The sequence below is a fragment of the Oncorhynchus gorbuscha genome, linkage group LG17, assembly GCF_021184085.1.
Source record: "Oncorhynchus gorbuscha isolate QuinsamMale2020 ecotype Even-year linkage group LG17, OgorEven_v1.0, whole genome shotgun sequence".
NCBI classification, from domain to species: Eukaryota; Metazoa; Chordata; class Actinopteri; order Salmoniformes; family Salmonidae; genus Oncorhynchus; species Oncorhynchus gorbuscha.
In genome coordinates, this window is record NC_060189.1 from 41,184,674 (window position 1) to 41,209,918 (window position 25,245).

At 46.6% G+C, this 25,245-nt stretch overlaps 1 protein-coding gene across 3 annotated transcripts in view; it reads right to left on the reverse strand.

Annotated features, from left to right (window-relative positions):
• ston2 (stonin 2) overlaps positions 1-25,245 on the reverse strand; it is a 65,396-nt gene that overhangs the window by 22,305 nt on the left and 17,846 nt on the right. For 2 of the 3 annotated variants that reach the window (XM_046308107.1, XM_046308108.1), the window contains one exon: positions 22,740-22,949. In XM_046308107.1, the coding sequence (XP_046164063.1) occupies positions 22,740-22,949 (210 nt within the window). Of the gene's footprint in view, positions 1-13,568; positions 13,968-22,739; positions 22,950-25,245 lie in introns of those variants that run through there. The other variant, XM_046308109.1, reaches the window with a different exon arrangement.

The window sequence follows — 25,245 nt, forward strand, 5'->3', positions numbered from 1 at the left end:
ACAAAAACATCCTGTGGCGGACTGCAATAGCATCGAACAGTCCCCGCGATATGCAACTGTTCAGGGAAGTCAGGAACCAATACACGCGGTCAGTCAGGAAAGCTAAGGCCAGCTTCTTCAGGCAGAAGTTTGCATCCTGTAGCTCCAACTCCAAAACGTTCTGGGACACTGTGAAGTCCATGGAGAACAAGAGCACCTCCTCCCAGCTGCCCACTGCACTGAGGCTAGGGAACACGGTCACCACCGACAAATCCATGATTATCGAAAACTTCAACAAGCATTTCTCAACGGCTGGCCATGCCTTCCGCCTGGCCACTCCTACCTCGGCCAACAGCTCAGGCCCCCCCGCAGCTCCTCGCCCAAGCCTCTCCAGGTTCTCCTTTACCCAAATCCAGATAACAGATGTTCTGAAAGAGCTGCAAAACCTGGACCCGTATAAATCAGCTGGGCTTGACAATCTGGACCCTCTATTTCTGAAACTATCCGCCGCCATTGTCGCAACCCCTATTACCAGCCTGTTCAACCTCTCTTTCATATCGTCTGAGATCCCCAAGGATTGGAAAGCTGCTGCAGTCATCCCCCTCTTCAAAGGGGGAGACACCCTGGACCCAAACTGTTACAGACCTATATCCATTCTGCCCTGCCTGTCTAAGGTCTTCGAAAGCCAAGTCAACAAACAGGTCACTGACCATCTCGAATCCCACTGTACCTTCTCCGCTATGCAATCTGGTTTCCGAGCCGGTCACGGGTGCACCTCAGCCACACTCAAGGTACTAAACGACATCATAACCGCCATCCATAAAAGACAGTACTGTGCAGCCGTCTTCATCGACCGTGCCAAGGCTTTCGACTGTCAATCACCAGATTCTTATCGGCAGACTCAGTAGCATCGGTTTTTCGGATGACTGCCTTGCCTGGTTCACCAATTACTTTGCAGACAGAGTTCAGTGTGTCAAATCGGAGGGCATGCTGTCCGGTCCTCTGGCAGTCTCTATGGGGATGCCACAGGGTTCAATTCTCGGGCCGACTCTTTTCTCTGTATATATCAATGATGTTGGTCTTGCTGCGGGCGATTCCCTGATCCACCTCTACGCAGACGACACCATTCTATATACGTTCGGCCCGTCATTGGACACTGTGCTATCTAACCTCCAAACGAGCTTCAATGCCATACAACACTCCTTCCGTGGCCTCAAACTGCTCTTAAACGCTAGTAAAACCAAATGCATGCTTTTCAACCGATCGCTGCCTGCACCCGCATGCCCGACTTGCATCACCTCACTGGATGGTTCCGACCTTGAATATGTGGACACCTATAAGTACCTAGGTGTCTGGCTAGACTGCAAACTCTCCTTCCAGACCCATATCAAACATCTACAATCGAAAATCAAATCAAGAGTCGGCTTTCTATTCCGCAACAAAGCCTCCTTCACTCACGCTGCCAAGCTTACCCTAGTAAAACTGACTATCCTACCGATCCTCGACTTCGACGATGTCATCTACAAAATCGCTTCCAACACTCTACTCAGCAAACTGGATGCAGTTTATCACAGTGCCATCCGTTTTGTCACTAAAGCACCTTATACTACCCACCACTGCGACTTGTATGCTCTAGTCGGCTGGCCCTCGCTACATATTAGTCGCCAGACCCACTGGCTCTAGGTCATATACAAGGCCATGCTAGGTAAAGCTCCGCCTTATCTCAGTTCATTGGTCACGATGGCAACACCCATCCGTAGCATGCGCTCCAGCAGGTGTATCTCACTGATCATCCCTAAAGCCAACACCCCTTTCGTTCCAGTACTCTGCTGCCTGTGACTGGAAGGAATTGCAAAAATCGTTGAAGTTGGAGACTTTTATCTCCTTCACCAACTTCAAACATCAGCTATCTGAGCAGCTAACCGATCGCTGCAGCTGTACATAATCTATTGGTAAATAGCCCACCCATTTTCACCTACCTCATCCCCACAGTTTTTATTTATTTACTTTTCTGCTCTTTTGCACACCAATATCGCTACCTGTACATGGATCATCTGATCATTTATCACTCCAGTGTTAATCTGCAATATTGTAATTATTCCCCTACCTCCTCATGCCTTTTGCACACATTGTATATAGACTCCCCTTTTTTTCTACTGTGTTATTGACTTGTTAATTGTTTACTCCATGTGTAACTCTGTGTTGTCTGTTCACACTGCTATGCTTCATCTTGGCCAGGTCGCAGTTGCAAATGAGAACTTGTTCTCAACTAGCCTACCTGGTTAAATAAAGGTGAAATAAATAAAATTAAAATAAATTAAAATACTTAGTGGTAAATGATCTTAGCGCCAACACAGATGCCAAACTGCTCTCTGATCTTGTACTCTTGGATTTAAATGCTGCATTCGACACTTGACCATGGTGTCATTCAGGACAGACTGGAGAGGTGAGTTGGTCTCTCCAGTCCAGTTATAAATTGGTTCAGGACCTATTTAACCGGTTGAGAGTTTGTCACCCTTAGTGAACATAACCCAGAGAAAATACAAATCACATGTGGCATTCCACAAGGTTACATTTTGGATCTTGTACTGTTCAGTTTATATATATGTTGCCCCTTGACATAGTCATCAGAACACACAGCATTGATTTTTACTGCGACGCAGACGATACACAACTTCACAATTCTGTGTCACTACAGGATTTTAGCTCCACGGATAAATTAGACTGTATTAGTGATTTAAATACTTGGATGGCTCACAACTTCCTCCAGCTAAACCAAGACCAAGGTACTTATTGTTGGAGCCAAAGCACAGAGAGAATCTGTCCGCACATCTTAATTCACAGGCAATAAAGATAAAACACCAGGTAAAAAACCGAGCAGTTATTTTAGATTCTGAACTCAATTACAAATCACACATTAGGAATGTGAAGTGCAGAAAGTAAGGCAGGACATCGCCGACGGTCTTGAGAACATCAACAAGGCCCTACTGCCTGGGAGGCTCAAGCTTTGGTGCCTACAGTTTGGACTTCTCCCCCGGGTAATGTGGCCACTCACCGTCTATGAGGTCCCAATAACAACAGTGGAGAAGATGGAGTGAACCATTACCTCATACGTGAAGAAATGGCTGGGTGTCCCACGATGCCTGAGTAACATCTGCCTCTATGGCAAAGGGGTCCTTGAACTACCTCTTACAAGTCTAATGGAGGAGTACAAGTGCTCCAAAGTAAGACTTCAGATGACATTGAAGGACTCCAAAGACCAGACCATTAGCAAGGCTGCACCTCCCCTACAAACTGGACGGAAATGGACATCATCCAAGGCTGTGCAGCAAGCAACATCAGCCCTGAGACACCAAGACATTGTGGGGAATATCCAGCATGGAAGAGGAGGCTTTGGCCTGGCAGCAAGCAAACCAACGTTCCATAAGGCAACAACATCTGAACGCAGGAAGCTGGTGGTCGAGGAGGTGCGCAGACAGGAGGAGACTGCAAGAAGTGCAAAGGCTGTCTCTCTTGCTAAACAAGGGCAATGGATGCGGTGGGAAGGCCTGGAGAGGAGAAAGATCAACTGGAGTGAGCTTTGGCAAATGGAGGCAAGCAACATCAGCTTCATCATAAGAGCTGTTTATGATGTGCTTCCATCACCAAAAAATCTACATCAATGGTATGGCGAGGACTCGACCTGCCCCCCCTGCCCAGCTCCAGCGACTCTCAGGCATATAATGACAAGTTGCAAGACCAGCCTCTCACAAGGCCGCTACACCTGGAGGCACAATCAGGTCCTCAAGAGCCTGGCCGCAGCACTTGAGACCAAGAGGAGTGCAACCAATTCATTACCTCCAAAAACAAGCAATCCCGTCAAAACAACAACATTCATCCGGGAGGGACAGAAAAGGCCCAAGTATCCTCCTACAAAGCCAGAAACTGGACACCTAGCCATGGCCCGGGACTGGAAGATGCTTGTCGATATTGGCCAGCAACTAATTTTTCCACCTGAGATTGCTTCTACCAACCTTAGGCCAGACGTGGTACTCTGGTCCCCTTCACGAAAGGCTGTGTACATCATAGAGCTCACAGTCCCGTGGGAAAACTCTGTTGAAGAGGCCTACGAGCGTAAGAAACTGCGTTACACAGAGTTGGCAGCAGACGCAACTCAGCGTGGCTGGAATGCAAAAGTCTGGCCAGTTGAAGTGGGATGCAGAGGATTCGTGGCTTCTTCCATCATCAGGTTGCTGAAAGAACTTGGAATCCATGGACAGGCTCTGCGGCAGACCGTCAGAGCACTTTCTCAAGCAGCTGAAAGAGGCAGCCAGTGGATCTGGATCAAACGGAAGGACACTTGCTGGGCTATAACTTCATGACCCCCCACCCCCACCTGAAAACCCAATTCAGATCCCTCCAACTTGAGGAGGGCATATGAGGTATGCGGTCAGCTGTAGGGCTGGCTCAGGGAAGAGGACGCCCCTGCCTTGCATAGTCCCGTGGGACATCTTAATTGGGCATGGGACACAAGCTAAGGCTTGATCACCCTTTAGCTGGCCACCTTTGATGAGGGTGTTTAGTGATTAAAGGCCGAAACACCCACTGATTCGAAGCCACACTACTGAGGATGTGTCCCAAAATTGACATCTTACCCCAGTCTAAGAAATAAACCTCCCATGCCACTCTGTCAACATCACAGCAAATCTCATGCGAGTGCATTCCATCTATTGGCACAATGGACAGTTTTCAAATCAAATCAAATTTTATTTGTCACATACACATGGTTAGCAGATGTTAATGCGAGTGTTTTATGATTCTGAACAAAATAGCTTTTTACCACCTGAGGAACATTGCCAAGTTGCGAACATTTCTCTCTCAGGCTAATACAGAGAGACTCATCCATGCTTTTATAACAAGCAGGCTTGACTAATGTAATATTCCCCTGTCTGGTCTTCCCAAGAAAGGCATTGGTCAACTGCAAAACATACAGAAAGTTGCAGCACAGATACTGACCAAGAACAGATGGAGAGCACATATTACACCGGTTTTAAGGTCTCTGCACTGGCTGCCTGTGAGTTTCAGAATTCATTTTATGCCAAGAGTGTGCAAAGCTGACATCAAGGCAAAGGGTGGCTACTTTGAAGTATCTCAAACATAAAACCTCTTTTGATTTGTTTAACACTTTTTGGGTTACTACATCATTTTGGTTACTACATGTTATGGCAGAGCTTTGATGTCGTCACTATTATTCTACAATGTAGAAAATAGCAAAATAAAGAAAATCCCTTGAATGAGTAGGTGTGTCCAAACTTTTGACTGGTACTGTATATATACACAGTTGAGGCCGGAAGTTTACATACACTTAGGTTGGAGCCATTAAAACTAGTTTTTCAGCCACTCCACAAATTTCTAGTTAACAAACTATAGTTTTGGCATGTTGGTTAGGACATCTAGTCATTTTTCCAACAATTGTTTACAGACAGATTATTTCACTTATAATTCACTGTATCACAATTCCAGTGGGTTAGAAGTGTACATACAATGAGTTGAATGTGCCTTTAAACAGCTTGGAAACTTCAGGGAAAAATGTCATGGCTTTAGAAGCTTCTGATAGGGTAATTGACATCATTTGAGTCAATTGGAGGTGTACCTGTGGATATATTTCAATGTCTACCTTCAAACTCAGTGCCTCTTTCCTTGACATCATGGGAAAATCAAAAATCAGCCAAGACCTCAGAAAAAAATGTAGACCTCCACTAGTCTGGTTCATCCTTGGGAGCAATTTCCAAACGCCTGAATGGGGCCACATGGCAGTCATACCGCTCAGGAAGGAGAAGCGTTCTGCCTCCTGGAGATGAACCTACTTTAGTGTGAAAAGTGCAAATCAATCCCAGAACAACAGAAAAGGACCTTGTGAAGATGCTGGTGGAAACAGGTACAAAAGTATCTATATCCACAGTAAAACGGGTCCCAGATCGACATAACCTGAAAGGCCGCTCAGCAAGGAAGAAGCCACTGCTCCAAAACTGCCATAAAAAACAGACTATGGTACAAGGGAACAAAGACCATACTTTTTGGAGAAATGTCCTCTGGTTTGATGAAACAAAAGTAGAACTGTTTAGCCGTTATGTTTGGAGGAAAAGGGGGGGGCTCGCAAGCCGAAGAACACCATCCCAACCATCAAGCATGAGGGTGGCAGCATCATGTTGTGGGGGTGCTTCCCTGCAGGAGGGATTGGTGCAATTCACAAAATAGATGGCGTCATGAGAAAGGAAATTTATGTGGATATATTGAAGCAACATCTCAAGACATCAGTCAGAAAGTTAAAGCTTGGTCACAAATGGGTCTTCCAAATGGACAATGACCCCAAGCATACTTCCAAAGTCATGGCAAAACGGCTTAAGGACAACAAAGTCAAGGTATTGGAGTGGCCATCACAAAAGCCCTCACCTCAATCCTATTGAAAATTTGTGGCCAGAAATTAACAAGAGTGTGTGAGCAAGGAGGCCTACAAACTTGACTCAGTTACACCAGCTCCGTCAGGAGGAATGGGCCAAAATTCACCCAACTTTTTGTGGGAAGCTTGTGGAAGGCTACCCAAAACGCTTGACCCAAGTTAAACAAGGGTTAAATGTCAGGAATTGTGAAAAACTGAGTTCAAAATGTATTTGGCTAAGGTATATATACACAGTTGAAGTCGGAAGTTTACATACGACTTAGCCAAATACATTTGAGCGAGAGTTGCACCCCTTCTGAAAAAACCTACACTCGATCCCTCCGATGTCAACAATTACAGACCAGTATCCCTTCTTTCTTTTCTCTCCAAAACTCTTGAACGTGCCGTCCTTGGCCAGCTCTCCCGCTATCTCTCTCTGAATGACCTTCTTGATCCAAATCAGTCAGGTTTCAAGACTAGTCATTCAACTGAGACTGCTCTCCTCTGTATCACGGAGGCGCTCCGCACTGCTAAAGCTAACTCTCTCTCCTCTGCTCTCATCCTTCTAGATCTATCGGCTGCCTTCGATACTGTGAACCATCAGATCCTCCTCTCCACCCTCTCCGAGTTGGGCATCTCCGGCGCGGCCCACGCTTGGATTGCGTCCTACCTGACAGGTCGCTCCTACCAGGTGGCGTGGCGAGAATCTGTCTCCTCACCACGCGCTCTCACCACTGGTGTCCCCCAGGGCTCTGTTCTAGGCCCTCTCCTATTCTCTCTCTACACCAAGTCACTTGGCTCTGTCATAACCTCACATGGTCTCTCCTATCATTGCTATGCAGACGACACACAATTAATCTTCTCCTTTCCCCCTTCTGATGACCAGGTGGCGAATCACATCTCTGCATGTCTGGCAGACATATCAGTGTGGATGACGGATCACCACCTCAAGCTGAACCTCGGCAAGACGGAGCTGCTCTTCCTCCCGGGGAAGGACTGCCCGTTCCATGATCTCGCCATCACGGTTGACAACTCCATTGTGTCCTCCTCCCAGAGCGCGAAGAACCTTGGCGTGATCCTGGACAACACCCTGTCGTTCTCAACCAACATCAAGGCGGTGGCCCGTTCCTGTAGGTTCATGCTCTACAACATCCGCAGAGTACGACCCTGCCTCACACAGGAAGCGGCGCAGGTCCTAATCCAGGCACTTGTCATCTCCCGTCTGGATTACTGCAACTCGCTGTTGGCTGGGCTCCCTGCCTGTGCCATTAAACCCCTTCAACTCATCCAGAACGCCGCAGCCCGTCTGGTGTTCAACCTTCCCAAGTTCTCTCACGTCACCCCGCTCCTCCGTTCTCTCCACTGGCTTCCAGTTGAAGCTCGCATCCGCTACAAGACCATGGTGCTTGCCTACGGAGCTGTGAGGGGAACGGCACCTCAGTACCTCCAGGCTCTGATCAGGCCCTACACCCAAACAAGGGCACTGCGTTCATCCACTTCTGGCCTGCTCGCCTCCCTACCACTGAGGAAGTACAGCTCCCGCTCAGCCCAGTCAAAACTGTTCGCTGCTCTAGCCCCCCAATGGTGGAACAAACTCCCTCACGACGCCAGGACAGCGGAGTCAATCACCACCTTCCGGAGACACCTGAAACCCCACCTCTTTAAGGAATACCTAGGATAGGATAAGTAATCCCTCTCACCCCCCCCTTTAAGATTTAGATGCACTATTGTAAAGTGACTGTTCCACTCGATGTCATAAGGTGAATGCACCAATTTGTAAGTCGCTCTGGATAAGAGCGTCTGCTAAATGACTTAAATGTAAATGTAAATTTAAACTCAGTTTTTCACAATCCCTGACATTATAAGTGAAATAATCTGTCTGTAAACAATTGTTGGAAAAATGACTTGTGTCATGTACAAAGTATATGTCTTAACCCACTTGCCAAAACTATAGTTTGTTAACAAGAAATGTGTGAAGTGGTTGAAAAACGAGTTTAATGACTCCAACCTAAGTGTACGTAAACTTCCGACTTCCAACTGTATGTTTTTCCATTGCAGGAGGGATAGCATACACAGATGTTTTGGCTTTCCAGCCTTCTTCAATGTGTAGGTACAACTCTTTAATTCAAAACGGCATTTACAGGGAACACAGGTGAACAACCGATGATCAGCAGCTGCTTCTAATCAGGGTTGCCACTCATCTGCCAATGTGGCTTCTGGTCTACCTCTATACATTTTAAGACACATATCGATGATTTTAGAAGGCAGGATAACTATAATTTCAATTGTTTCACTGTCCAGATCTGTCTACACATGTAAGATATCCAGACAATGTGTGCACGACTACCTCTGGAGGTGGTCAGGAAGACCTGATCACAATCAGATCACAATGCGTCTTTTAATCCTCTACACCGTTCTAAAAATGTGGCCACAATCAGAATGTGGACAAGATCAAGACAAAGGACATGTTAGGACCAGGTAAAAAAAATGGGGCTTTAGACAACTTTGGATAACTGTTGATTAGTGTAGTGTCAACAACGCACCCACTGCCAGCTGGCCTACTTCAGCAGTACTGTATCATTTTAATCATTTTAGTCAATAAGATTCTTGCTACGTAGCTTAACTTTCTGAACATTCGAGACGTGTAGTCCACTTGTCATTCCAATCTCCTTTGCATTAGCGTAGCCTCTTCTGTAGCCTGTCAACTATGTGTCTGTTTATCCCTGTTCTCTCCTCTCTGCACAGACCATACAAACGCTCCTCACCGCGTGGCCGCGGCCACCCTACTCTGGTGGTCCCAGCGCGCACGACCCACGTGGAGTTCCAGGTCTCCGGTAGCCTCTGGAACTGCCAATCTGCGGTCAACAAGGCAGAGTTCATCTCAGCCTATGCCTCCCTCCAGTCCCTCGACTTCTTGGCACTGACGGAAACATGGATCACCACAGACAACACTGCTACTCCTACTGCTCTCTCTTCGTCCGCCCACGTGTTCTCGCACACCCCGAGAGCGTCTGGTCAGCAGGGTGGTGGCACCGGGATCCTCATCTCTCCCAAGTGGTCATTCTCTCTTTCTCCCCTTACCCATCTGTCTATCGCCTCCTTTGAATTCCATGCTGTCACAGTTACTAGCCCTTTCAAGCTTAACATCCTTATCATTTATCGCCCTCCAGGTTCCCTCGGAGAGTTCATCAATGAGCTTGATGCCTTGATAAGCTCCTTTCCTGAGGACGGCTCACCTCTCACAGTTCTGGGCGACTTTAACCTCCCCACGTCTACCTTTGACTCTTTCCTCTCTGCCTCCTTCTTTCCACTCCTCTCCTCTTTTGACCTCACCCTCTCACCTTCCCCCTACTCACAAGGCAGGCAATACGCTCGACCTCATCTTTACTAGATGCTGTTCTTCCACTAACCTCATTGCAACTCCCCTCCAAGTCTCCGACCACTGCCTTGTATCCTTTTCCCTCTCGCTCTCATCCAACACCTCCCACACTGCCCCTACTCGGATGGTATCGCGCCGTCCCAACCTTCGCTCTCTCTCCCCCGCTACTCTCTCCTCTTCCATCCTATCATCTCTTCCCTCCGCTCAAACCTTCTCCCACCTATCTCCTGATTCTGCCTCCTCAACCCTCCTCTCCTCCCTCTCTGCATCCCTTGACTCTCTATGTCCCCTATCCTCCAGGCCGGCTCGGTCCTCCCTCCCGCTCCGTGGCTCGATGACTCATTGCGAGCTCACAGAACAGGGCTCCGGGCAGCCGAGCGGAAATGGAGGAAAACTCGCCTCCCTGCGGACCTGGCATCCTTTCACTCCCTCCTCTCTACATTTTCCTCCTCTGTCTCTGCTACTAAAGCCACTTTCTACCACGCTAAATTCCAAGCATCTGCCTCTAACCCTAGGAAGCTCTTTGCCACCTTCTCCTCCCTCCTGAATCCTCCGCCCCTCCCCCCTCCTCCCTCTCTGCAGATGACTTCGTCAACCATTTTGAAAAGAAGGTCGACGACATCCGATCCTCGTTTGCTAAGTCAAACGACACCGCTGGTTCTGCTCACACTGCCCTACCCTGTGCTCTGACCTCTTTCTCCCCTCTCTCTCCAGATGAAATCTCGCGTCTTGTGACGGCCGGCCGCCCAACAACCTGCCCGCTTGACCCTATCCCCTCCTCTCTTCTCCAGACCATTTCCGGAGACCTTCTCCCTACCTCACCTCGCTCATCAACTCATCCCTGACCGTTGGCTACGTCCCTTCCGTCTTCAAGAGAGCGAGAGTTGCACCCCTTCTGAAAAAACCTACACTCGATCCCTCCGATGTCAACAATTACAGACCAGTATCCCTTCTTTCTTTTCTCTCCAAAACTCTTGAACGTGCCGTCCTTGGCCAGCTCTCCCGCTATCTCTCTCTGAATGACCTTCTTGATCCAAATCAGTCAGGTTTCAAGACTAGTCATTCAACTGAGACTGCTCTCCTCTGTATCACGGAGGCGCTCCGCACTGCTAAAGCTAACTCTCTCTCCTCTGCTCTGCTCATCCTTCTAGATCTATCGGCTGCCTTCGATACTGTGAACCATCAGATCCTCCTCTCCACCCTCTCCGAGTTGGGCATCTCCGGCGCGGCCCACGCTTGGATTGCGTCCTACCTGACAGATCGCTCCTACCAGGTGGCGTGGCGAGAATCTGTCTCCTCACCACGCGCTCTCACCACTGGTGTCCCCCAGGGCTCTGTTCTTGGCCCTCTCCTATTCTCGCTATACACCAAGTCACTTGGCTCTGTCATAACCTCACATGGTCTCTCTTATCATTGCTATGCAGACGACACACAATTAATCTTCTCCTTTCCCCCTTCTGATGACCAGGTGGCGAATCGCATCTCTGCATGTCTGGCAGACATATCAGTGTGGATGACGGATCACCACCTCAAGCTGAACCTCGGCAAGACGGAGCTGCTCTTCCTCCCGGGGAAGGACTGCCCGTTCCATGATCTCGCCATCACGGTTGACAACTCCATTGTGTCCTCCTCCCAGATCGCCAAGAACCTTGGCGTGATCCTGGACAACACCCTGTCGTTCTCAACTAACATCAAGGCGGTGGCCCGTTCCTGTAGGTTCATGCTCTACAACATCCGCAGAGTACGACCCTGCCTCACACAGGAAGCGGCGCAGGTCCTAATCCAGGCACTTGTCATCTCCCGTCTGGATTACTGCAACTCGCTGTTGGCTGGGCTCCCTGCCTGTGCCATTAAACCCCTTCAACTCATCCAGAACGCCGCAGCCCGTCTGGTGTTCAACCTTCCCAAGTTCTCTCACGTCACCCCGCTCCTCCGTTCTCTCCACTGGCTTCCAGTTGAAGCTCGCATCCGCTACAAGACCATGGTGCTTGCCTACGGAGCTGTGAGGGGAACGGCACCTCAGTACCTCCAGGCTCTGATCAGGCCCTACACCCAAACAAGGGCACTGCGTTCATCCACCTCTGGCCTGCTCGCCTCCCTACCACTGAGGAAGTACAGCTCCCGCTCAGCCCAGTCAAAACTGTTCGCTGCCCTGGCCCCCCCAATGGTGGAACAAACTCCCTCACGACGCCAGGACAGCGGAGTCAATCACCACCTTCCGGAGACACCTGAAACCCCACCTCTTTAAGGAATACCTAGGATAGGTTAAGTAATCCCTCTCACCCCACCCCCCCCCCTAAGTTTTAGATGCACTATTGTTAAGTGACTGTCCCACTGGATGTCATAAGGTGAATGCACCAATTTGTAAGTCGCTCTGGATAAGAGCGTCTGCTAAATGACTTAAATGTAATGTAAATGTGGATAAACAAAAGCAAATGGGTGAGCTGCTGAGCCGTGGTGACTTATCGGGTATCTGTGGGCTGGAGAGAGGAGGAGATAAAGGGAGGACAGGGAAGAGGGAGACAATATTTGAGTGCCGCCGACAGAAGTATGAAGTAAGAAGCATGTGAACTACTGTGGCTACTTCTGTGGCAGTCGGGAGCTCTGGAGGACAAGTCTCTTCACGTTGAGACAGAGAGAGAAACAGAAGGAAAGAAAGACAGAGGTAACCAGCCAGACTGGGGGAGAGGAGAGGATTACTGGGAAAGTGGAAATTTACAGCACCTGACCGGCTGCCAAATGGTAGTCTACTAACACACAAACACGCACACATACATTATCCACTGCCATTGAATACAGCCAAAAGAACACAATATTTATTGTTGTTGTATTGTTGAGAAGGATCCTTCACATAAGTACTTTGTTGGACGATGTATACCATGCGTATCCCGTACATACGGCTAATAGAACTTGGGCACATATAACATATAACACACACACACCGCGCAGTTTACTAACATGTTGCTGAATAACTGATACCACATCCCTTTAACTAGTTTTAGTTTCATTTGCTTTGTATTGACTGCAAAGTGTACACACACATGTACACCTCTTGCTTCAGCGACCAGCCGCGAGACAGCAATAGAGATGGGTGGGAGGGTGTCATTATTCATCAACAGTGGACTAAGACCCTGTGAAAAGACTGGCTCCTGTTGCTAAGCGCCAGATGATTAGGCTGTCTTGCCAAGTAGAGACCACAATGAAGACTCAGTGACACGAGAGACAGAGAGAGAGAGAGAGAGAGAGAGAGAGAGAGAGAGAGAGAGAGAGAGAGAGAGAGAGAGAGAGAGAGAGAGAGAGAGAGAGAGAGAGAGAGAGAGAACACCCCTCTAAAACTTCATCAGGACTTAACAGAGTGGGAATTTAGAAACACACACACACATGCACCCACTCACTCTCTCTCAGCAGATCTCTCTCATTCACTCCCTCCGTCTACCCTGTTCTCTCCCTCCGGTTTAGCTATCTCAGAAGACAGCAGAGACGTTTCCGTTATATCAGCAACTAACGTGGCAGAGCAAAGAACACAACAATAAGGCTTTTCACAATTGATTCTTCTTCTATTCTCACACTCTCAAGTCAAGGACATTTACACAGGAAAGGCTACCCAGCAGGATCATTCACTCACACACTGCAAACAAAGACAGCAAACCACTCCACCCAAACATTACACACTTACACTACCCCCTCCAAACACATACACACCACACACCTTGCAAAGATGTAACTAAAGGAGTGAAGACAAAAGAAAATAACTAGTCAAAGATGCGCAAAATAAAATGAAGTGTCGCTCACCAAGTAGTATCACAGTAAAGGAGTGTGTGGTCTGTCGGGTGTGTGCTCGTGAGCTGGATAAAAGGCTGACTAGGGAGAGGAGTTCCCTGCTGTTCCATAGTGCTGGCTGTAGGTCAGGTCATGTGACTCAGCAGCCACCCTGCATAGTTCAACAGGGGCATGTAGGAGCTGGTAGAAGCCTGCCTACTTCTCCCTCTTTCTCTGTTCACTTTGTTTGGGTCCTCTCTCTCGTACCTTTCTTCTCTCTTCAGGAATATTTACCTCAAATCTCTGCCCCTCTCTCTTTTCACATTTTCCCCACACTCTCTCCATGTCTCTTTCTAATTCGCTTTCTCTCGTTCAAACTACTTCCCTTCACTATTTTACCTTCCTTTTTCTCCTTTTCTCTCACTACTTACATTCGTCAGTTAAACAGTCTGTCAGCCTTTTAATCTACGCCTCCGCTGGTTGCTTACCCGTGTAGTAGTTGATCTATGAGCATGGGTCTACACATGCATATTACGTGTGTGTGTGTGTGCGTGCGCAAGTGTGTGTACCTTAGCAGGCGTTAACCATGCGCTCCATTATTGAGCAGTACAGTCAGCAACAGGGACTTAAGGCTGCACACATCGCACCGAAAGTGGATCTCGCGTTCATCTGCCGATCATTCAGCACGCTCTCTTTTAGGGACCACCTGCTGTAGACGTCTGACAGCCGAAATTTTTCACAAGTCCATTTGTAAAATCGGTGCAAATTACGTTCAGAGTTGCTAAGAACTCTCGGGCCAGCTAACGCTATTGGTGTGTGAATTTCGGCAGGTAGCCTAGCGGTTAAGAGCTTGGGGCCAACCAACCAAAGGTTGGTTCCAATCCCCGAGCCGACGAGGTCAAAAATCTGTTGATGTGCCCTTGAGCAAGGCATTTTACCATAATTCAGCGTTTCCCAAACTCAGTCCTGGGGACCCCAAGGGGTGTATATTTTGTTTTTTACCCTGGCACGACACAGCTGAACTAAATGTGCACCACTTGGGGTCACAAGTCCCACCACCAAGTTTGGGAAACCCTCCCCTAATTGCTCCTGTCAGTCACTTTGGAAAAGAGTGTCTGCTAAATAACTAAAATGACAAAGTAAAAATTGTGCCCTTACTGTATCCATCGAAAATATTTGCAGCACCCCCACCCGCACACTCATTTTAAAGGGAAACTGAATGTCGAAAGGTCAAACCTGAGGTCAAAGGTCAGTCTTTAAAGTGTTGGTAGTGGCCCCCTGCAGGGATCTATAGGGACTCTGAGAACCTCAGGACATCCCATGGCTAATCTGTTCCCGCTATAATTTTGAGTACTAGTTACTCAGTTTTTCCCCACTATAATTATGTCCCACACCCTTCACACACACACCCTTCACACACACACACACACACAACACCCTTCACACACACAACACCCTTCACACACACACACACACACACACACACAAACTGTTCCGTTCAGGTGGGTGCTACATACAGTTGAAGTCGGAAATTTACATAAAAAAGTTTTAATGACTCCAACCAAAGTGTTTCAGCCACTCCACAAATGTCTTGTTAACAAACTATAGCTTTGGTAAGTCAGTTAGGACATCTACTTTGTGCATGACAAGTCATTTTTCCAACAATTGTTTACAGACAGATTTTTTCACAAAATGCCAGAAAATTATGTCATGGCTTTAGAAGCTTCTGATTGACTCAAATGATGTCAATTTGCCTATTGGAGGTGTACCTGTGGGTGTATTTCAAGGCCTACTTTCAAACTCAGTGCCTCTTTGCTTGACATCATGGGAAAATCTAAATAAATCAGCCAAGACCCCAGAAAAAAATTGTAGACCTCCACAAGTCTGGTTCATCCTTGGGAGCAATTTACAAACGCCTGAAGGTACCACGTTCATCTGTACAAACAATAGCACACAAGTATAAACACCATGGGACCACGCAGCTGTCATACCGATCAGGAAGGAGACGTGTTCGGTCACCTAGAGATGAACGTACTTTGGTGTGAAAAGTGCAAATCAATCCCAGACCAACAGCAAATGACCTTGTTAAGATGCTGGAGGAAACAGGTACAAAAGTATCTACATCCACAGTAAAACGAGTCCTATATCGACATAACCTGAAATGCCGCTCAGCAAGGAAGAAGCCACTGCTCCAAAACCGCCATAAAATAAGCCAGACGAGGGTTTGCAACTGCAAATGGGGACAAAGATTGTACTTTTTGGAGAAATGTTCTCAAGTCTGAACTGTTGTCCCATAATGACCATGGTTACGTTTGGAGGAAAAAAGGAGAGCCAAAGAACACCGTCCCAACAGTGAACATCGGGGGTGGCAGCATCATGTTGTGGGGGTTCTTAGCTGCAGGAGAGGCTGGTGCAATTCACAAAATAGATGTCATCATGAGAAAGGAAAATGATGTGGATATATTGAAGCAACATCTCAAGACATCAGTCAGAAAGTTAAAGCTTGGTCGCAAATGGGTCTTCCAAATGGACAATGACCCCAAGCATACTTCCAAAGTTGTGGCAAAATGGCTGAAGGACAACAAAGTCAAGGTATTGGGAGTGGCTATCACAAAGCCCTGACCTCAATCCTAGAGAAAACTTGTGGGCAGAACTGAACAAGTGTGTGCGAGCAAGGAGGCCTACAAACCTTACTCAGTTACACCAGCTCTGTCAGGAGGAATGGGCCAAAATTCACCCAACTTATTGTGGGAAGCGTGTGGAAGGCTACCTGAAACGTTTGACCCAAGTTAAGCAATTTAAAGGCAATGCTACCAAATACTAATTGAGTGTATGTAAACTTCTGACCCACTAGGAATGTGATGAAAGAAATACAAGCTGAAATAAATCATTCTCTGTACGTTTATTCTGACATTTCACATTGTTAAAATAACTGATCGTAACTGTCCTAAAACAGGTAATTTTTACTAGGATTAAATGTCAGGAATTGTGAAGAACTGAGTTTAAATGTATTTGGCTAAGGTGTATGTAAACTTCCGACTTCAACGGCATACTGATTGTTGCATAGACATGTCATGATTAGAACTGACATGATTCCTTAACTCTACATGTCAAGAGAGGCATGTCTGTTCTGCTCAATATACACTGCTCAAAAAAATAAAGGGAACACTTAAACAACACAATGTAACTCCAAGTCAATCACACTTCTGTGAAATCAAACTGTCCACTTAGGAAGCAACACTGATTGACAATAAATGTCACATGCTGTTGTGCAAATGGAATAGACAACAGGTGGAAATGATAGAAAATTAGCAAGACACCCCCAATAAAGGAGTGGTTCTGCAGGTGATAACCACAGACCACTTCTCAGTTCCTATGCTTCCTGGCTGATGTTTTGTTCACTTTTGAATGCTGGCGGTGCTTTCACTCTAGTGGTAGCATGAGACGGAGTCTACAACCCACACAAGTGGCTCAGGTAGTGCAGCTCATCCAGGATGACACATCAATGCAAGCTATGGCAAGAAGGTTTGCTGTGTCTGTCAGCGTAGTGTCCAGAGCATGGAGGCGCTACCATGAGACAGGCCAGTACATCAGGAGACTTGGAGGAGACTGTAGGAGGGCAACAACCCAGCAGCAGGACCGCTACCTCCGCCTTAGTGCAAGGAGGAGCAGGAGGAGCACTGCCAGAGCCCTGCAAAATGACCTCCAGAAACAGACTGTAAGAGGGTGGTATGAGGGCCTGACGTCCACAGGTGGGGGTTGTGCTTATAGCCCAACACCGTGCAGGACATTTGGCATTTGCCAGAGAACACACCGTGGAGAACTTTCTGCTGCCTGCAACATCCTCCAGCATGACCGGTTTGGCGGTGGGTCAGTCATGGTGTGGGGTGGCATTTCTTTGGGGGGCCGCACAGCCCTTTATGTGCTCGCCAGAGGTAGCCTGACTGCCATTAGGTACCGAGATGAGATCCTCAGACCCCTTGTGAGACCATATGCTGGTGCGGTTGGCCCTGGGTTCCTCCTAATGCAAGTCAATGCTAGACCTCATGTGGCTGGAGTGTCAGCAGTTCCTGCAAGAGGAAGGCATTGATGCTATGCACTGGCCCGCTCGTTCCCCAGACCTGAATCCAATTGAGCACATCTGGGACATCATCTCTTACTCCATCCACCAACGCCACGTTGCACCACAGACTGTCCAGGAGTTGGCGGATGCCAACTAAACAGCTAAAAGAGTTTTTATACACTAACTCTATTTTATCAATATACCGATCGGGCTTAAGGAAGAAGAATAGCACAATTACAGCAGCCATTAATGTTTTAAATGCTATCACTGAAGCCCTTCACAAAAAACAGCACTGTGTCTCACTTTTTTATTAATCTCTCGAAGGCTTTTGATACAGTTGATCATGCTATACCGAGGCAGAGATTGTCAGGTGTAGGTCTTTCAGAGCATGCAGTTGCATGGTTTGCTAACTATCTGTTTGATAGAACTCAGTGCACTCAAGTTGATGGGCTCATGTCTGCTAAATTGTCTGTCTGTAATCATGTGCCCCAGGGCTCTGTACTTGGTCCCCTCTTATTCACTATTTATATAATAATTTAGACAAAAATGTGCAAAATGCACAACTTCACTTTATGCTGATGATATTGTTATTTATTGTTGTTCCTCGTGTGTCACAAAATCTTTCCAAACTGCTTTTTATACTGTTCAACATACCTTGTGTCAATTGAAGCTTATACTCAATACTGACAAAACTCAACTAATGGTGTTTTCTAAATAAAGAAATAGATCTCTGAACCTTTCACCTATTACTATCTGTCAGGGCAATGAGATTAAGACTGTAACATCAAAAATATCTTGGAATTTTAATTGATGATGGCCTCTCTTTAAATTGCATATTCAGCAATTTACAAAAAAATTGAAGTTGGGATTTTATTTTAGGAATAATACCTGTTTTTCTTTTTGAAGCCAGAAGGAGGCTAGTATTTACTAGACTATGGGGATATTTTATATATGAATGCTTTCGCTCAGTGTTTGAGATCAATTGACACCCTTTACCATGGCACATTGAGATTTATTTTAAACTGCAAAATCCTTACGCACCACTGCACTTTATATACCAGGGTTGGCTGGCCTTCTCTAGTCACTCGTAGGCTCAGTCACTGGTATACTTTTATTTACAAAGCAATTTTGGGTTTACTACCATTTTACTTGGGCATTTTTATTGTTCAGAAATGTGATGGGTAATCTCTTCGTTTGCAGGACTTTATCCTGCTAACTGTTCCAAACATCCGTAGTGAATTTGGTAAAAGGGCTTTTATGTAATCTGCGCCATCAGCTTGGAACGCCTTACAAAATACTTTTAAACTGGAAGAACTTGTCCCGATTGGTGTTTTTAAATCACTGAAGAAGAATTTTGAGGCTGATTCCCTGACCCGTCAATGTTTTTAATTTGCTGGTTTATGATTTTGTTATACTCTTGTGAATTCTATTGTTCTTACTGGATTACTTGTAGTTTTTCATGTTGTCTGTCTGTAATTGTGTAATGACTTGGTGCTGCCTATCTTGCCCAGGACGCGCTTGAAAATGAGATTTAAAATCTCAATGAGCCCTTACTGGTTAAATAAAAGGTTAAATAAAAAATAAATAGTGCTCTAGTGAAAAGGTAATTACAGGGGAGGGGTGGAGGATTCGGTGTAACGGGACAACCTATATTTTCATGTTGGATCTTGCCCCAAACCATTGTGGTAGTGAGTAAGTGATTGAGTGAGTGTGAGCCAGACTGTGCATCTCTAGTCTCTTCTACTATGTCTCTCCCTGTTAAGCCTGCCTTCCTAGCTGAACTGACAAGCACAGCTGAACACACACATACACACACACACACAGAATCCATCATTCATGGACACACAATCCATCATTCATGGACACACACACTCGCAAAAACTTCTGCACCGAACCTCACACATCTGTCAGAGAATTATTACTAGTGTAGCACATTTTAGAATGACAGAGATATACACACACCTCTCCACTGTCCAATTTCCACCATAAACACAGGGATAATTACCACCCTTCCCTCCAAAACAACAGAAGTTCTGTCACAACCCCTCATTAAGAAAGAAGAAGCAGCCACTTCAACGCTTCCTTCCCCTCTTGCTGGGAATGTGTGTGTGTGTGGTGTGTTTCTTTCCCTTGTCTCGTATACTAGGACTAGGTTACTCCAGAGAAGAGACAGAAGATAAGGCAGTCGGTTCCATATAATATAGAACTTCTCAGTCAACATTCAAGTTGTATCTCAATAATCAAATGTTTTCTCCTCATCTCAGTCTATTAAAAGGAAAGGAGACGATGAGAGGAGACTATTGAGACGCAGCCAGCCCCACGTTGGGAGTCTCTAGTGCTCCAGACAGGTATACACAATAATCATATCAACAGACAAATCCACTTCCTGTTAACACGACTGCTTAGTTATGGAAGGATTAATGAGAGAGAGAGAGAGAGTGAGAGAAAAAAAGGGAGCGACAGAGGGGGACCGGGAAGAGAAAATGAACATATCATGAAAGAGTGAGAGAAAGAGGGTGAGTGAGAGAAAGATTGAATACTTAGTGGCTTCAGAAAGTAGTCATACCCCTTGACTTATTCCACATTTTACATTTACATTTAAGTCATTTAGCAGACGCTCTTATCCAGAGCGACTTACAGCCTTGAATTAAAAATGTATTAAGTATTTCTCTCACCCACCTACACACAATACCCCATAATGACAAAGTGAAAACATGTATTATTTTTGTGTGCAACTTTATTGAAAATGAAATACAGAAATATCTCATTTACATAAGTATTCACACTCCTGAGTCAATACATGCTAGAATCACCCGTGGCAGCGATTAGAGCTGTGGGTCTTTCTGGGTAAGTCTAAGAGCTTTGTACACCTGATGGTACAATATTTGCACATTATTCTTTCTAAAATTCTTCAAGCTCTGTCGAGTTGGTTGTTGATCATTGCGAGACAGCCATTTTGAAGGCATGCCATAGATTTTCAAGACGATTTAAGTCAAAACTGTAACTAGGCCACCCAAGAACATTCAACGTTATCTTGGTAAGCAAGTTCATATATTTGGTATTGTTTTTTTACATTATTGTCCTGCTGAAAGGGGAATTTTTCTCCCAGTGTCTGTTGGAAAGCAGACTGAATCAGGTATTCCGCTAGGATTTTGCCTGTGCTTAGTGTTATTCTGTTTCTTTTTATCCTAAAAAAAACTAGTCCACCCCAATGACAAGGATACCCATAAAATGATGAAGCCACCACCAAGCTTGAAAATATGAAAAGTGGTACTCAGTGATGTGTTGGATTTGCCCCAAAAAGAATGCTTTGTACTCAGGACATTAAGTTAATTTCTTTGCCACATTTGTTGCAGATTTACTTTAGCGTCTTACTGCAAAAAAGGATGCATTATTCCTTCTTTTGTTCCTTCTTTTCCCTCTGTCATTTAGGTTAGTATTGTGGAGTAACTACAATCTTGTTGATCCATCTTCAGTTTTATCCTATCACACCCATTAAACTATAACTGTTTTAAAGTCACCACTGGCCTCATACAAGCCCTTTCCAAACAATGCAGAGTTAAAATGTAAGAAAAATAGCAAATAAATAGCTAATATTGCTCGACTCTCCATTTCCTGTAGTCCACAATCATCTCCTTTGTCTTGCTGACGTTAAGGGAGAGGTTGTTGTCCTAACATAATATTGCCAGGTCTCTGACCGCCTGCCTCTAGGCTGTCTCACTGTGATCAGGCCTACCGCCGTCGGAAAACTTAATGGTGTTTGAGTCGTAGGTGAACAGGGAGAACAGGAGAGGACTAAGCACACACCCCTCAGGGGCCCCTGAGTTGAGGGTCAGCGTGGCAGATATGCTGTTGCCTACCCTCACCAGCAAGGAGAGGCCCGTCAGGAAGTCCAGTTGCAGAGGGAGGTGTTTAATCCCAGGGTCCTTCGCTAAGTGATGAGCTCCGAGGGCACTATGGTATTGAATAGTGCGCTGCATTTAATTAACAGCATTCGTGTGTGTGTGTGTGTGTGTGTGTGTGTGTGTGTGTGTGTGTGTGTGTGTGTGTGTGTGTGTGTGTGTGTGTGTGTGTGTGTGTGTGTGTGTGTGTGTGTGTGTGTGTGTGTGTGTGTGTGGGTGGGTGGGTGGGTGGGTGGGTGGGTGGGTGGGTGGGTGGGTGGGTGGGTGCGTGCGTGCGTGCGTGCGTGCGTGCGTGCGTGCGTGCGTGCGTGCGTGCGTGCGTGCGTGCGTGCGTGCGTGCGTGAGAGAGAGAGAGAGAGAGAGAGAGAGAGAGAGAGAGAGACCGGCTATGTGGACAAGCCCATTTATCTCATCAAGAGAAATATTCAACTCGCCAAGACTCTGTCCCCTCTAACCCCGTCTCTATGGAAACTTGCGCGCGCGTGTCCCATCAGCCTGGATTTCTCCCTTAGTCTCTCTCTTTTCTGTTGAAATATACAAGCAAGAACAGACCACATCCCTAAACACATAGAACATTTCCTCAAACACTATTCCTAGCGGTTCCAACACATGCTTTACTTCACTTTTCTGTGTGACTTGCTGTAGCAAATCAATTCAACGTGGATAGAAAAACATTTATATCTAAGGCAGCTTCTCTCTGTCCCACCCAGTATAAGTCATGTCCTCCACATCCCTACCAAACTTCCTTCTAAGCTCCCTCATCCTTAGGGAGCAGGCCGCTGGACTCTGCTCTCCTCTAAATTCATTCCCCTCTCCTTACCTTCTCTCCCTTCCCCTTCTCTGTTTCTGACAGAGGGAGTGGCTGAAAGCAAGTGAGCTGAGTCACAGACAGGGAGAGAGTCAGAGGAAGGTGTGGTCTTGTAAGCGCAATGTGTGTGTGTGTGTGTGTACCTTATCTAATAATTTAAGTAGGCAGCAATCTATGACTACCATTGCCCACTTCCTTTCTGTAGCACCCCTGAGGGGCTTAGAGGCCAAATACTCTTTCCAAATAACTAACTATTTCCCAACAAAACATACACACAATGTGTGTGTGTGTGTGTGTGTGTGTGTGTGTGTGTGTGTGTGTGTGTGTGTGTGTGTGTGTGTGTGTGTGTGTGTGTGTGTGTGTGTGTGTGTGTGTGTGTGTGTGTGTGTGTGTGTGTGTGTGTGTGTGTGTGTGTGTGTGTGTGTACTCACTGGGTGACTGGGGTCGGGATGACGACTCATTGTGCCGTTCCTCTGCGTTTAGGGAGGGAAGGTCACAAGATGACGCCCCCATGCTCACAGAGCTCTTCCCTGATTGTGTGGTCCAGACTGAGCCTGGTTCTGATTGGGTCCAGCTGCTCTCTGAGGGCGGGACGGCACTCCAGAAACTGGCCGTGGAACAGACACTGTGTCTAGAAGTACCTGACAAAGAGGCATAGACACATGGTTACACACACTATCATAAACACGCAAACACTACTTCTTTTTTTTACCACATAAATAAACCAATGTATAGGAGTGTCATTCAACCCCCTTTGCTGTTGATCATAGGCTGTGGAGTTTTTAATGAACACGTCTGTAATTAATATGGGAGGGCCATGTATTTATCTGTACTTGAACCTACAATAATAACTCAATCTACCAGAATGCCTTAGAAATATGGATTCATATAAAGGAGATTCCTCATAACAGAAAACAGAAAAAAAACAGTTCAGAAAAACATTGTCTGCTTGTTTTAGTCCATTTCAAAATGTAAGAAAAGTACAACATGTCTACAGATGACCTTTCAACACGGCCTGCTCCCGAGCGTCCACACTACTTAGGCAAACATAATATTGTAGGGATTCCATTATGCCCCATTTATGGCGGTGCGAGCTGCCACGAGTGAGTGCTAGCTAGCTTCTGGCCGGAACATTGAGCTAGCCAAGACCAACAACAGACTATATAGCTACAAGTAGTGAGTGGAGATACAGACTATACTAAACAAGTTAAAATGTCTTACCTGTGATGAAATGTTTTCAACACACATAGCTACGTGTAGCGTACTTGGACACCGGTTCCCCACATTTCACACGCCGAGTAGCCTGAAGCCACTGGGCTCTTCTTCCAGGCCCTATTTCCCTACGTGGGAGCATTGCAAACCGTAGATCGGGATTTCTGACCAGGCTATATCATAAGAGGGGCATACCTTCTTAAGACGTAAATATCGACTTGGAGTATGGAACGATTCTATAATGAACAAAAATATAAACGCAATATGTAAAGTGTTGGTCCCACGTTTCATGAGCTGAAATGAAAGATCACAGAGATGTTCCATAAGCACAAAAAGCGTATCTCTCTCAAATGTTGCGCACAAATGTTTACACCCTGTTCGTGAGCATTTCTCCTTTGCCAAGATAATCCATCCACCTGATAGGTGTGGCATATCAAGTCATGAGGGGGCGTGCAATTTCACATGCTGACTGCAGGACTGTTCACCAGAGCTGTTGCCAGAGAAATTCATTTTCATTTCTCTACCATAAGCTGCCTACAACGTCCTTTTATAGAATTTGGCAGTACGTCCAACCGGACTGACAATCGCAAACCAAGTGTAACCACGCCAGCCCAGGACCTCCACATCCAGCTTCTCCACCGGCATGATCATCTGAGACCAGCCCCCCCGGACAACTGTGGGTTTGCACAACCAAAGAATGTTTGCACAACTGTCAAAAACCGTCTGAGGGAAGCTCATCTGGGTACTCGTCAACTTCACCAGGCCCATGACCGGACTCAGTTTGCCATCATAACTGACTTCAGTGGGCAAATGCTCACCTTCGCTGGCCACTGGCACACTAGAGAAGTGTGATCTTCACGGATGAATGCCAGCTTTCATGGCATGCATGGCGTCGTTTGGGCGTGCGGATTGCTGATGTCAACGTTGTGAACAGACTGCCCCATGTTGGCGGTGGGGTTATGGTATGGGCAGGCATAAGCTAGGGACAACGAACACAATTGCATTTTATCAATGGCATATTGAATGCACCGAGATACCATGACGACATCCTGAGGCCCATTGTCGTGCCATTCAACCGCCGCCATCACCTCACGTATCAGCATGATAATGCACAGCCTCATGTCACAAGCAGAGGTAGACAATTCCTGGAAGCTGAAAATATCCCAGTTCTTCCATGGCCTGCATACTCACCAGACATGTCACACATTGAGCAATTGTGAGAAGCTCTGGATCGACATTACATTTACATTTACATTTAAGTCATTTAGCAGACGCTCTTATCCAGAGCGACTTACAAATTGGTGCATTCACCTTATGACATCCAGTGGAACAGTCACTTTACAATAGTGCATCTAAATCTTAAAGGGGGGGGGGGGGTGAGAGGGATTACTTATCCTATCCTAGGTATTCCTTAAAGAGGTGGGGTTTCAGGTGTCTCCGGAAGGTGGTGATTGACTCCGCTATCCTGGCGTCGTGAGGGAGTTTGTTCCACCATTGGGGGGGCCAGAGCAGCGAACAGTTTTGACTGGGCTGAGCGGGAGCCGTACTTCCTCACTGGTAGGGAGGCGAGCAGGCCAGAGGTGGATGAACGCAGTGCCCTTGTTTGGGTGTAGGGCCTGATCAGAGCCTGGAGGTACTGAGGTGCCGTTCCCCTCACAGCTCCGTAGGCAAGCACCATGGTCTTGTAGGGGATGCGAGCTTCAACTGGAAGCCAGTGGAGAGAAC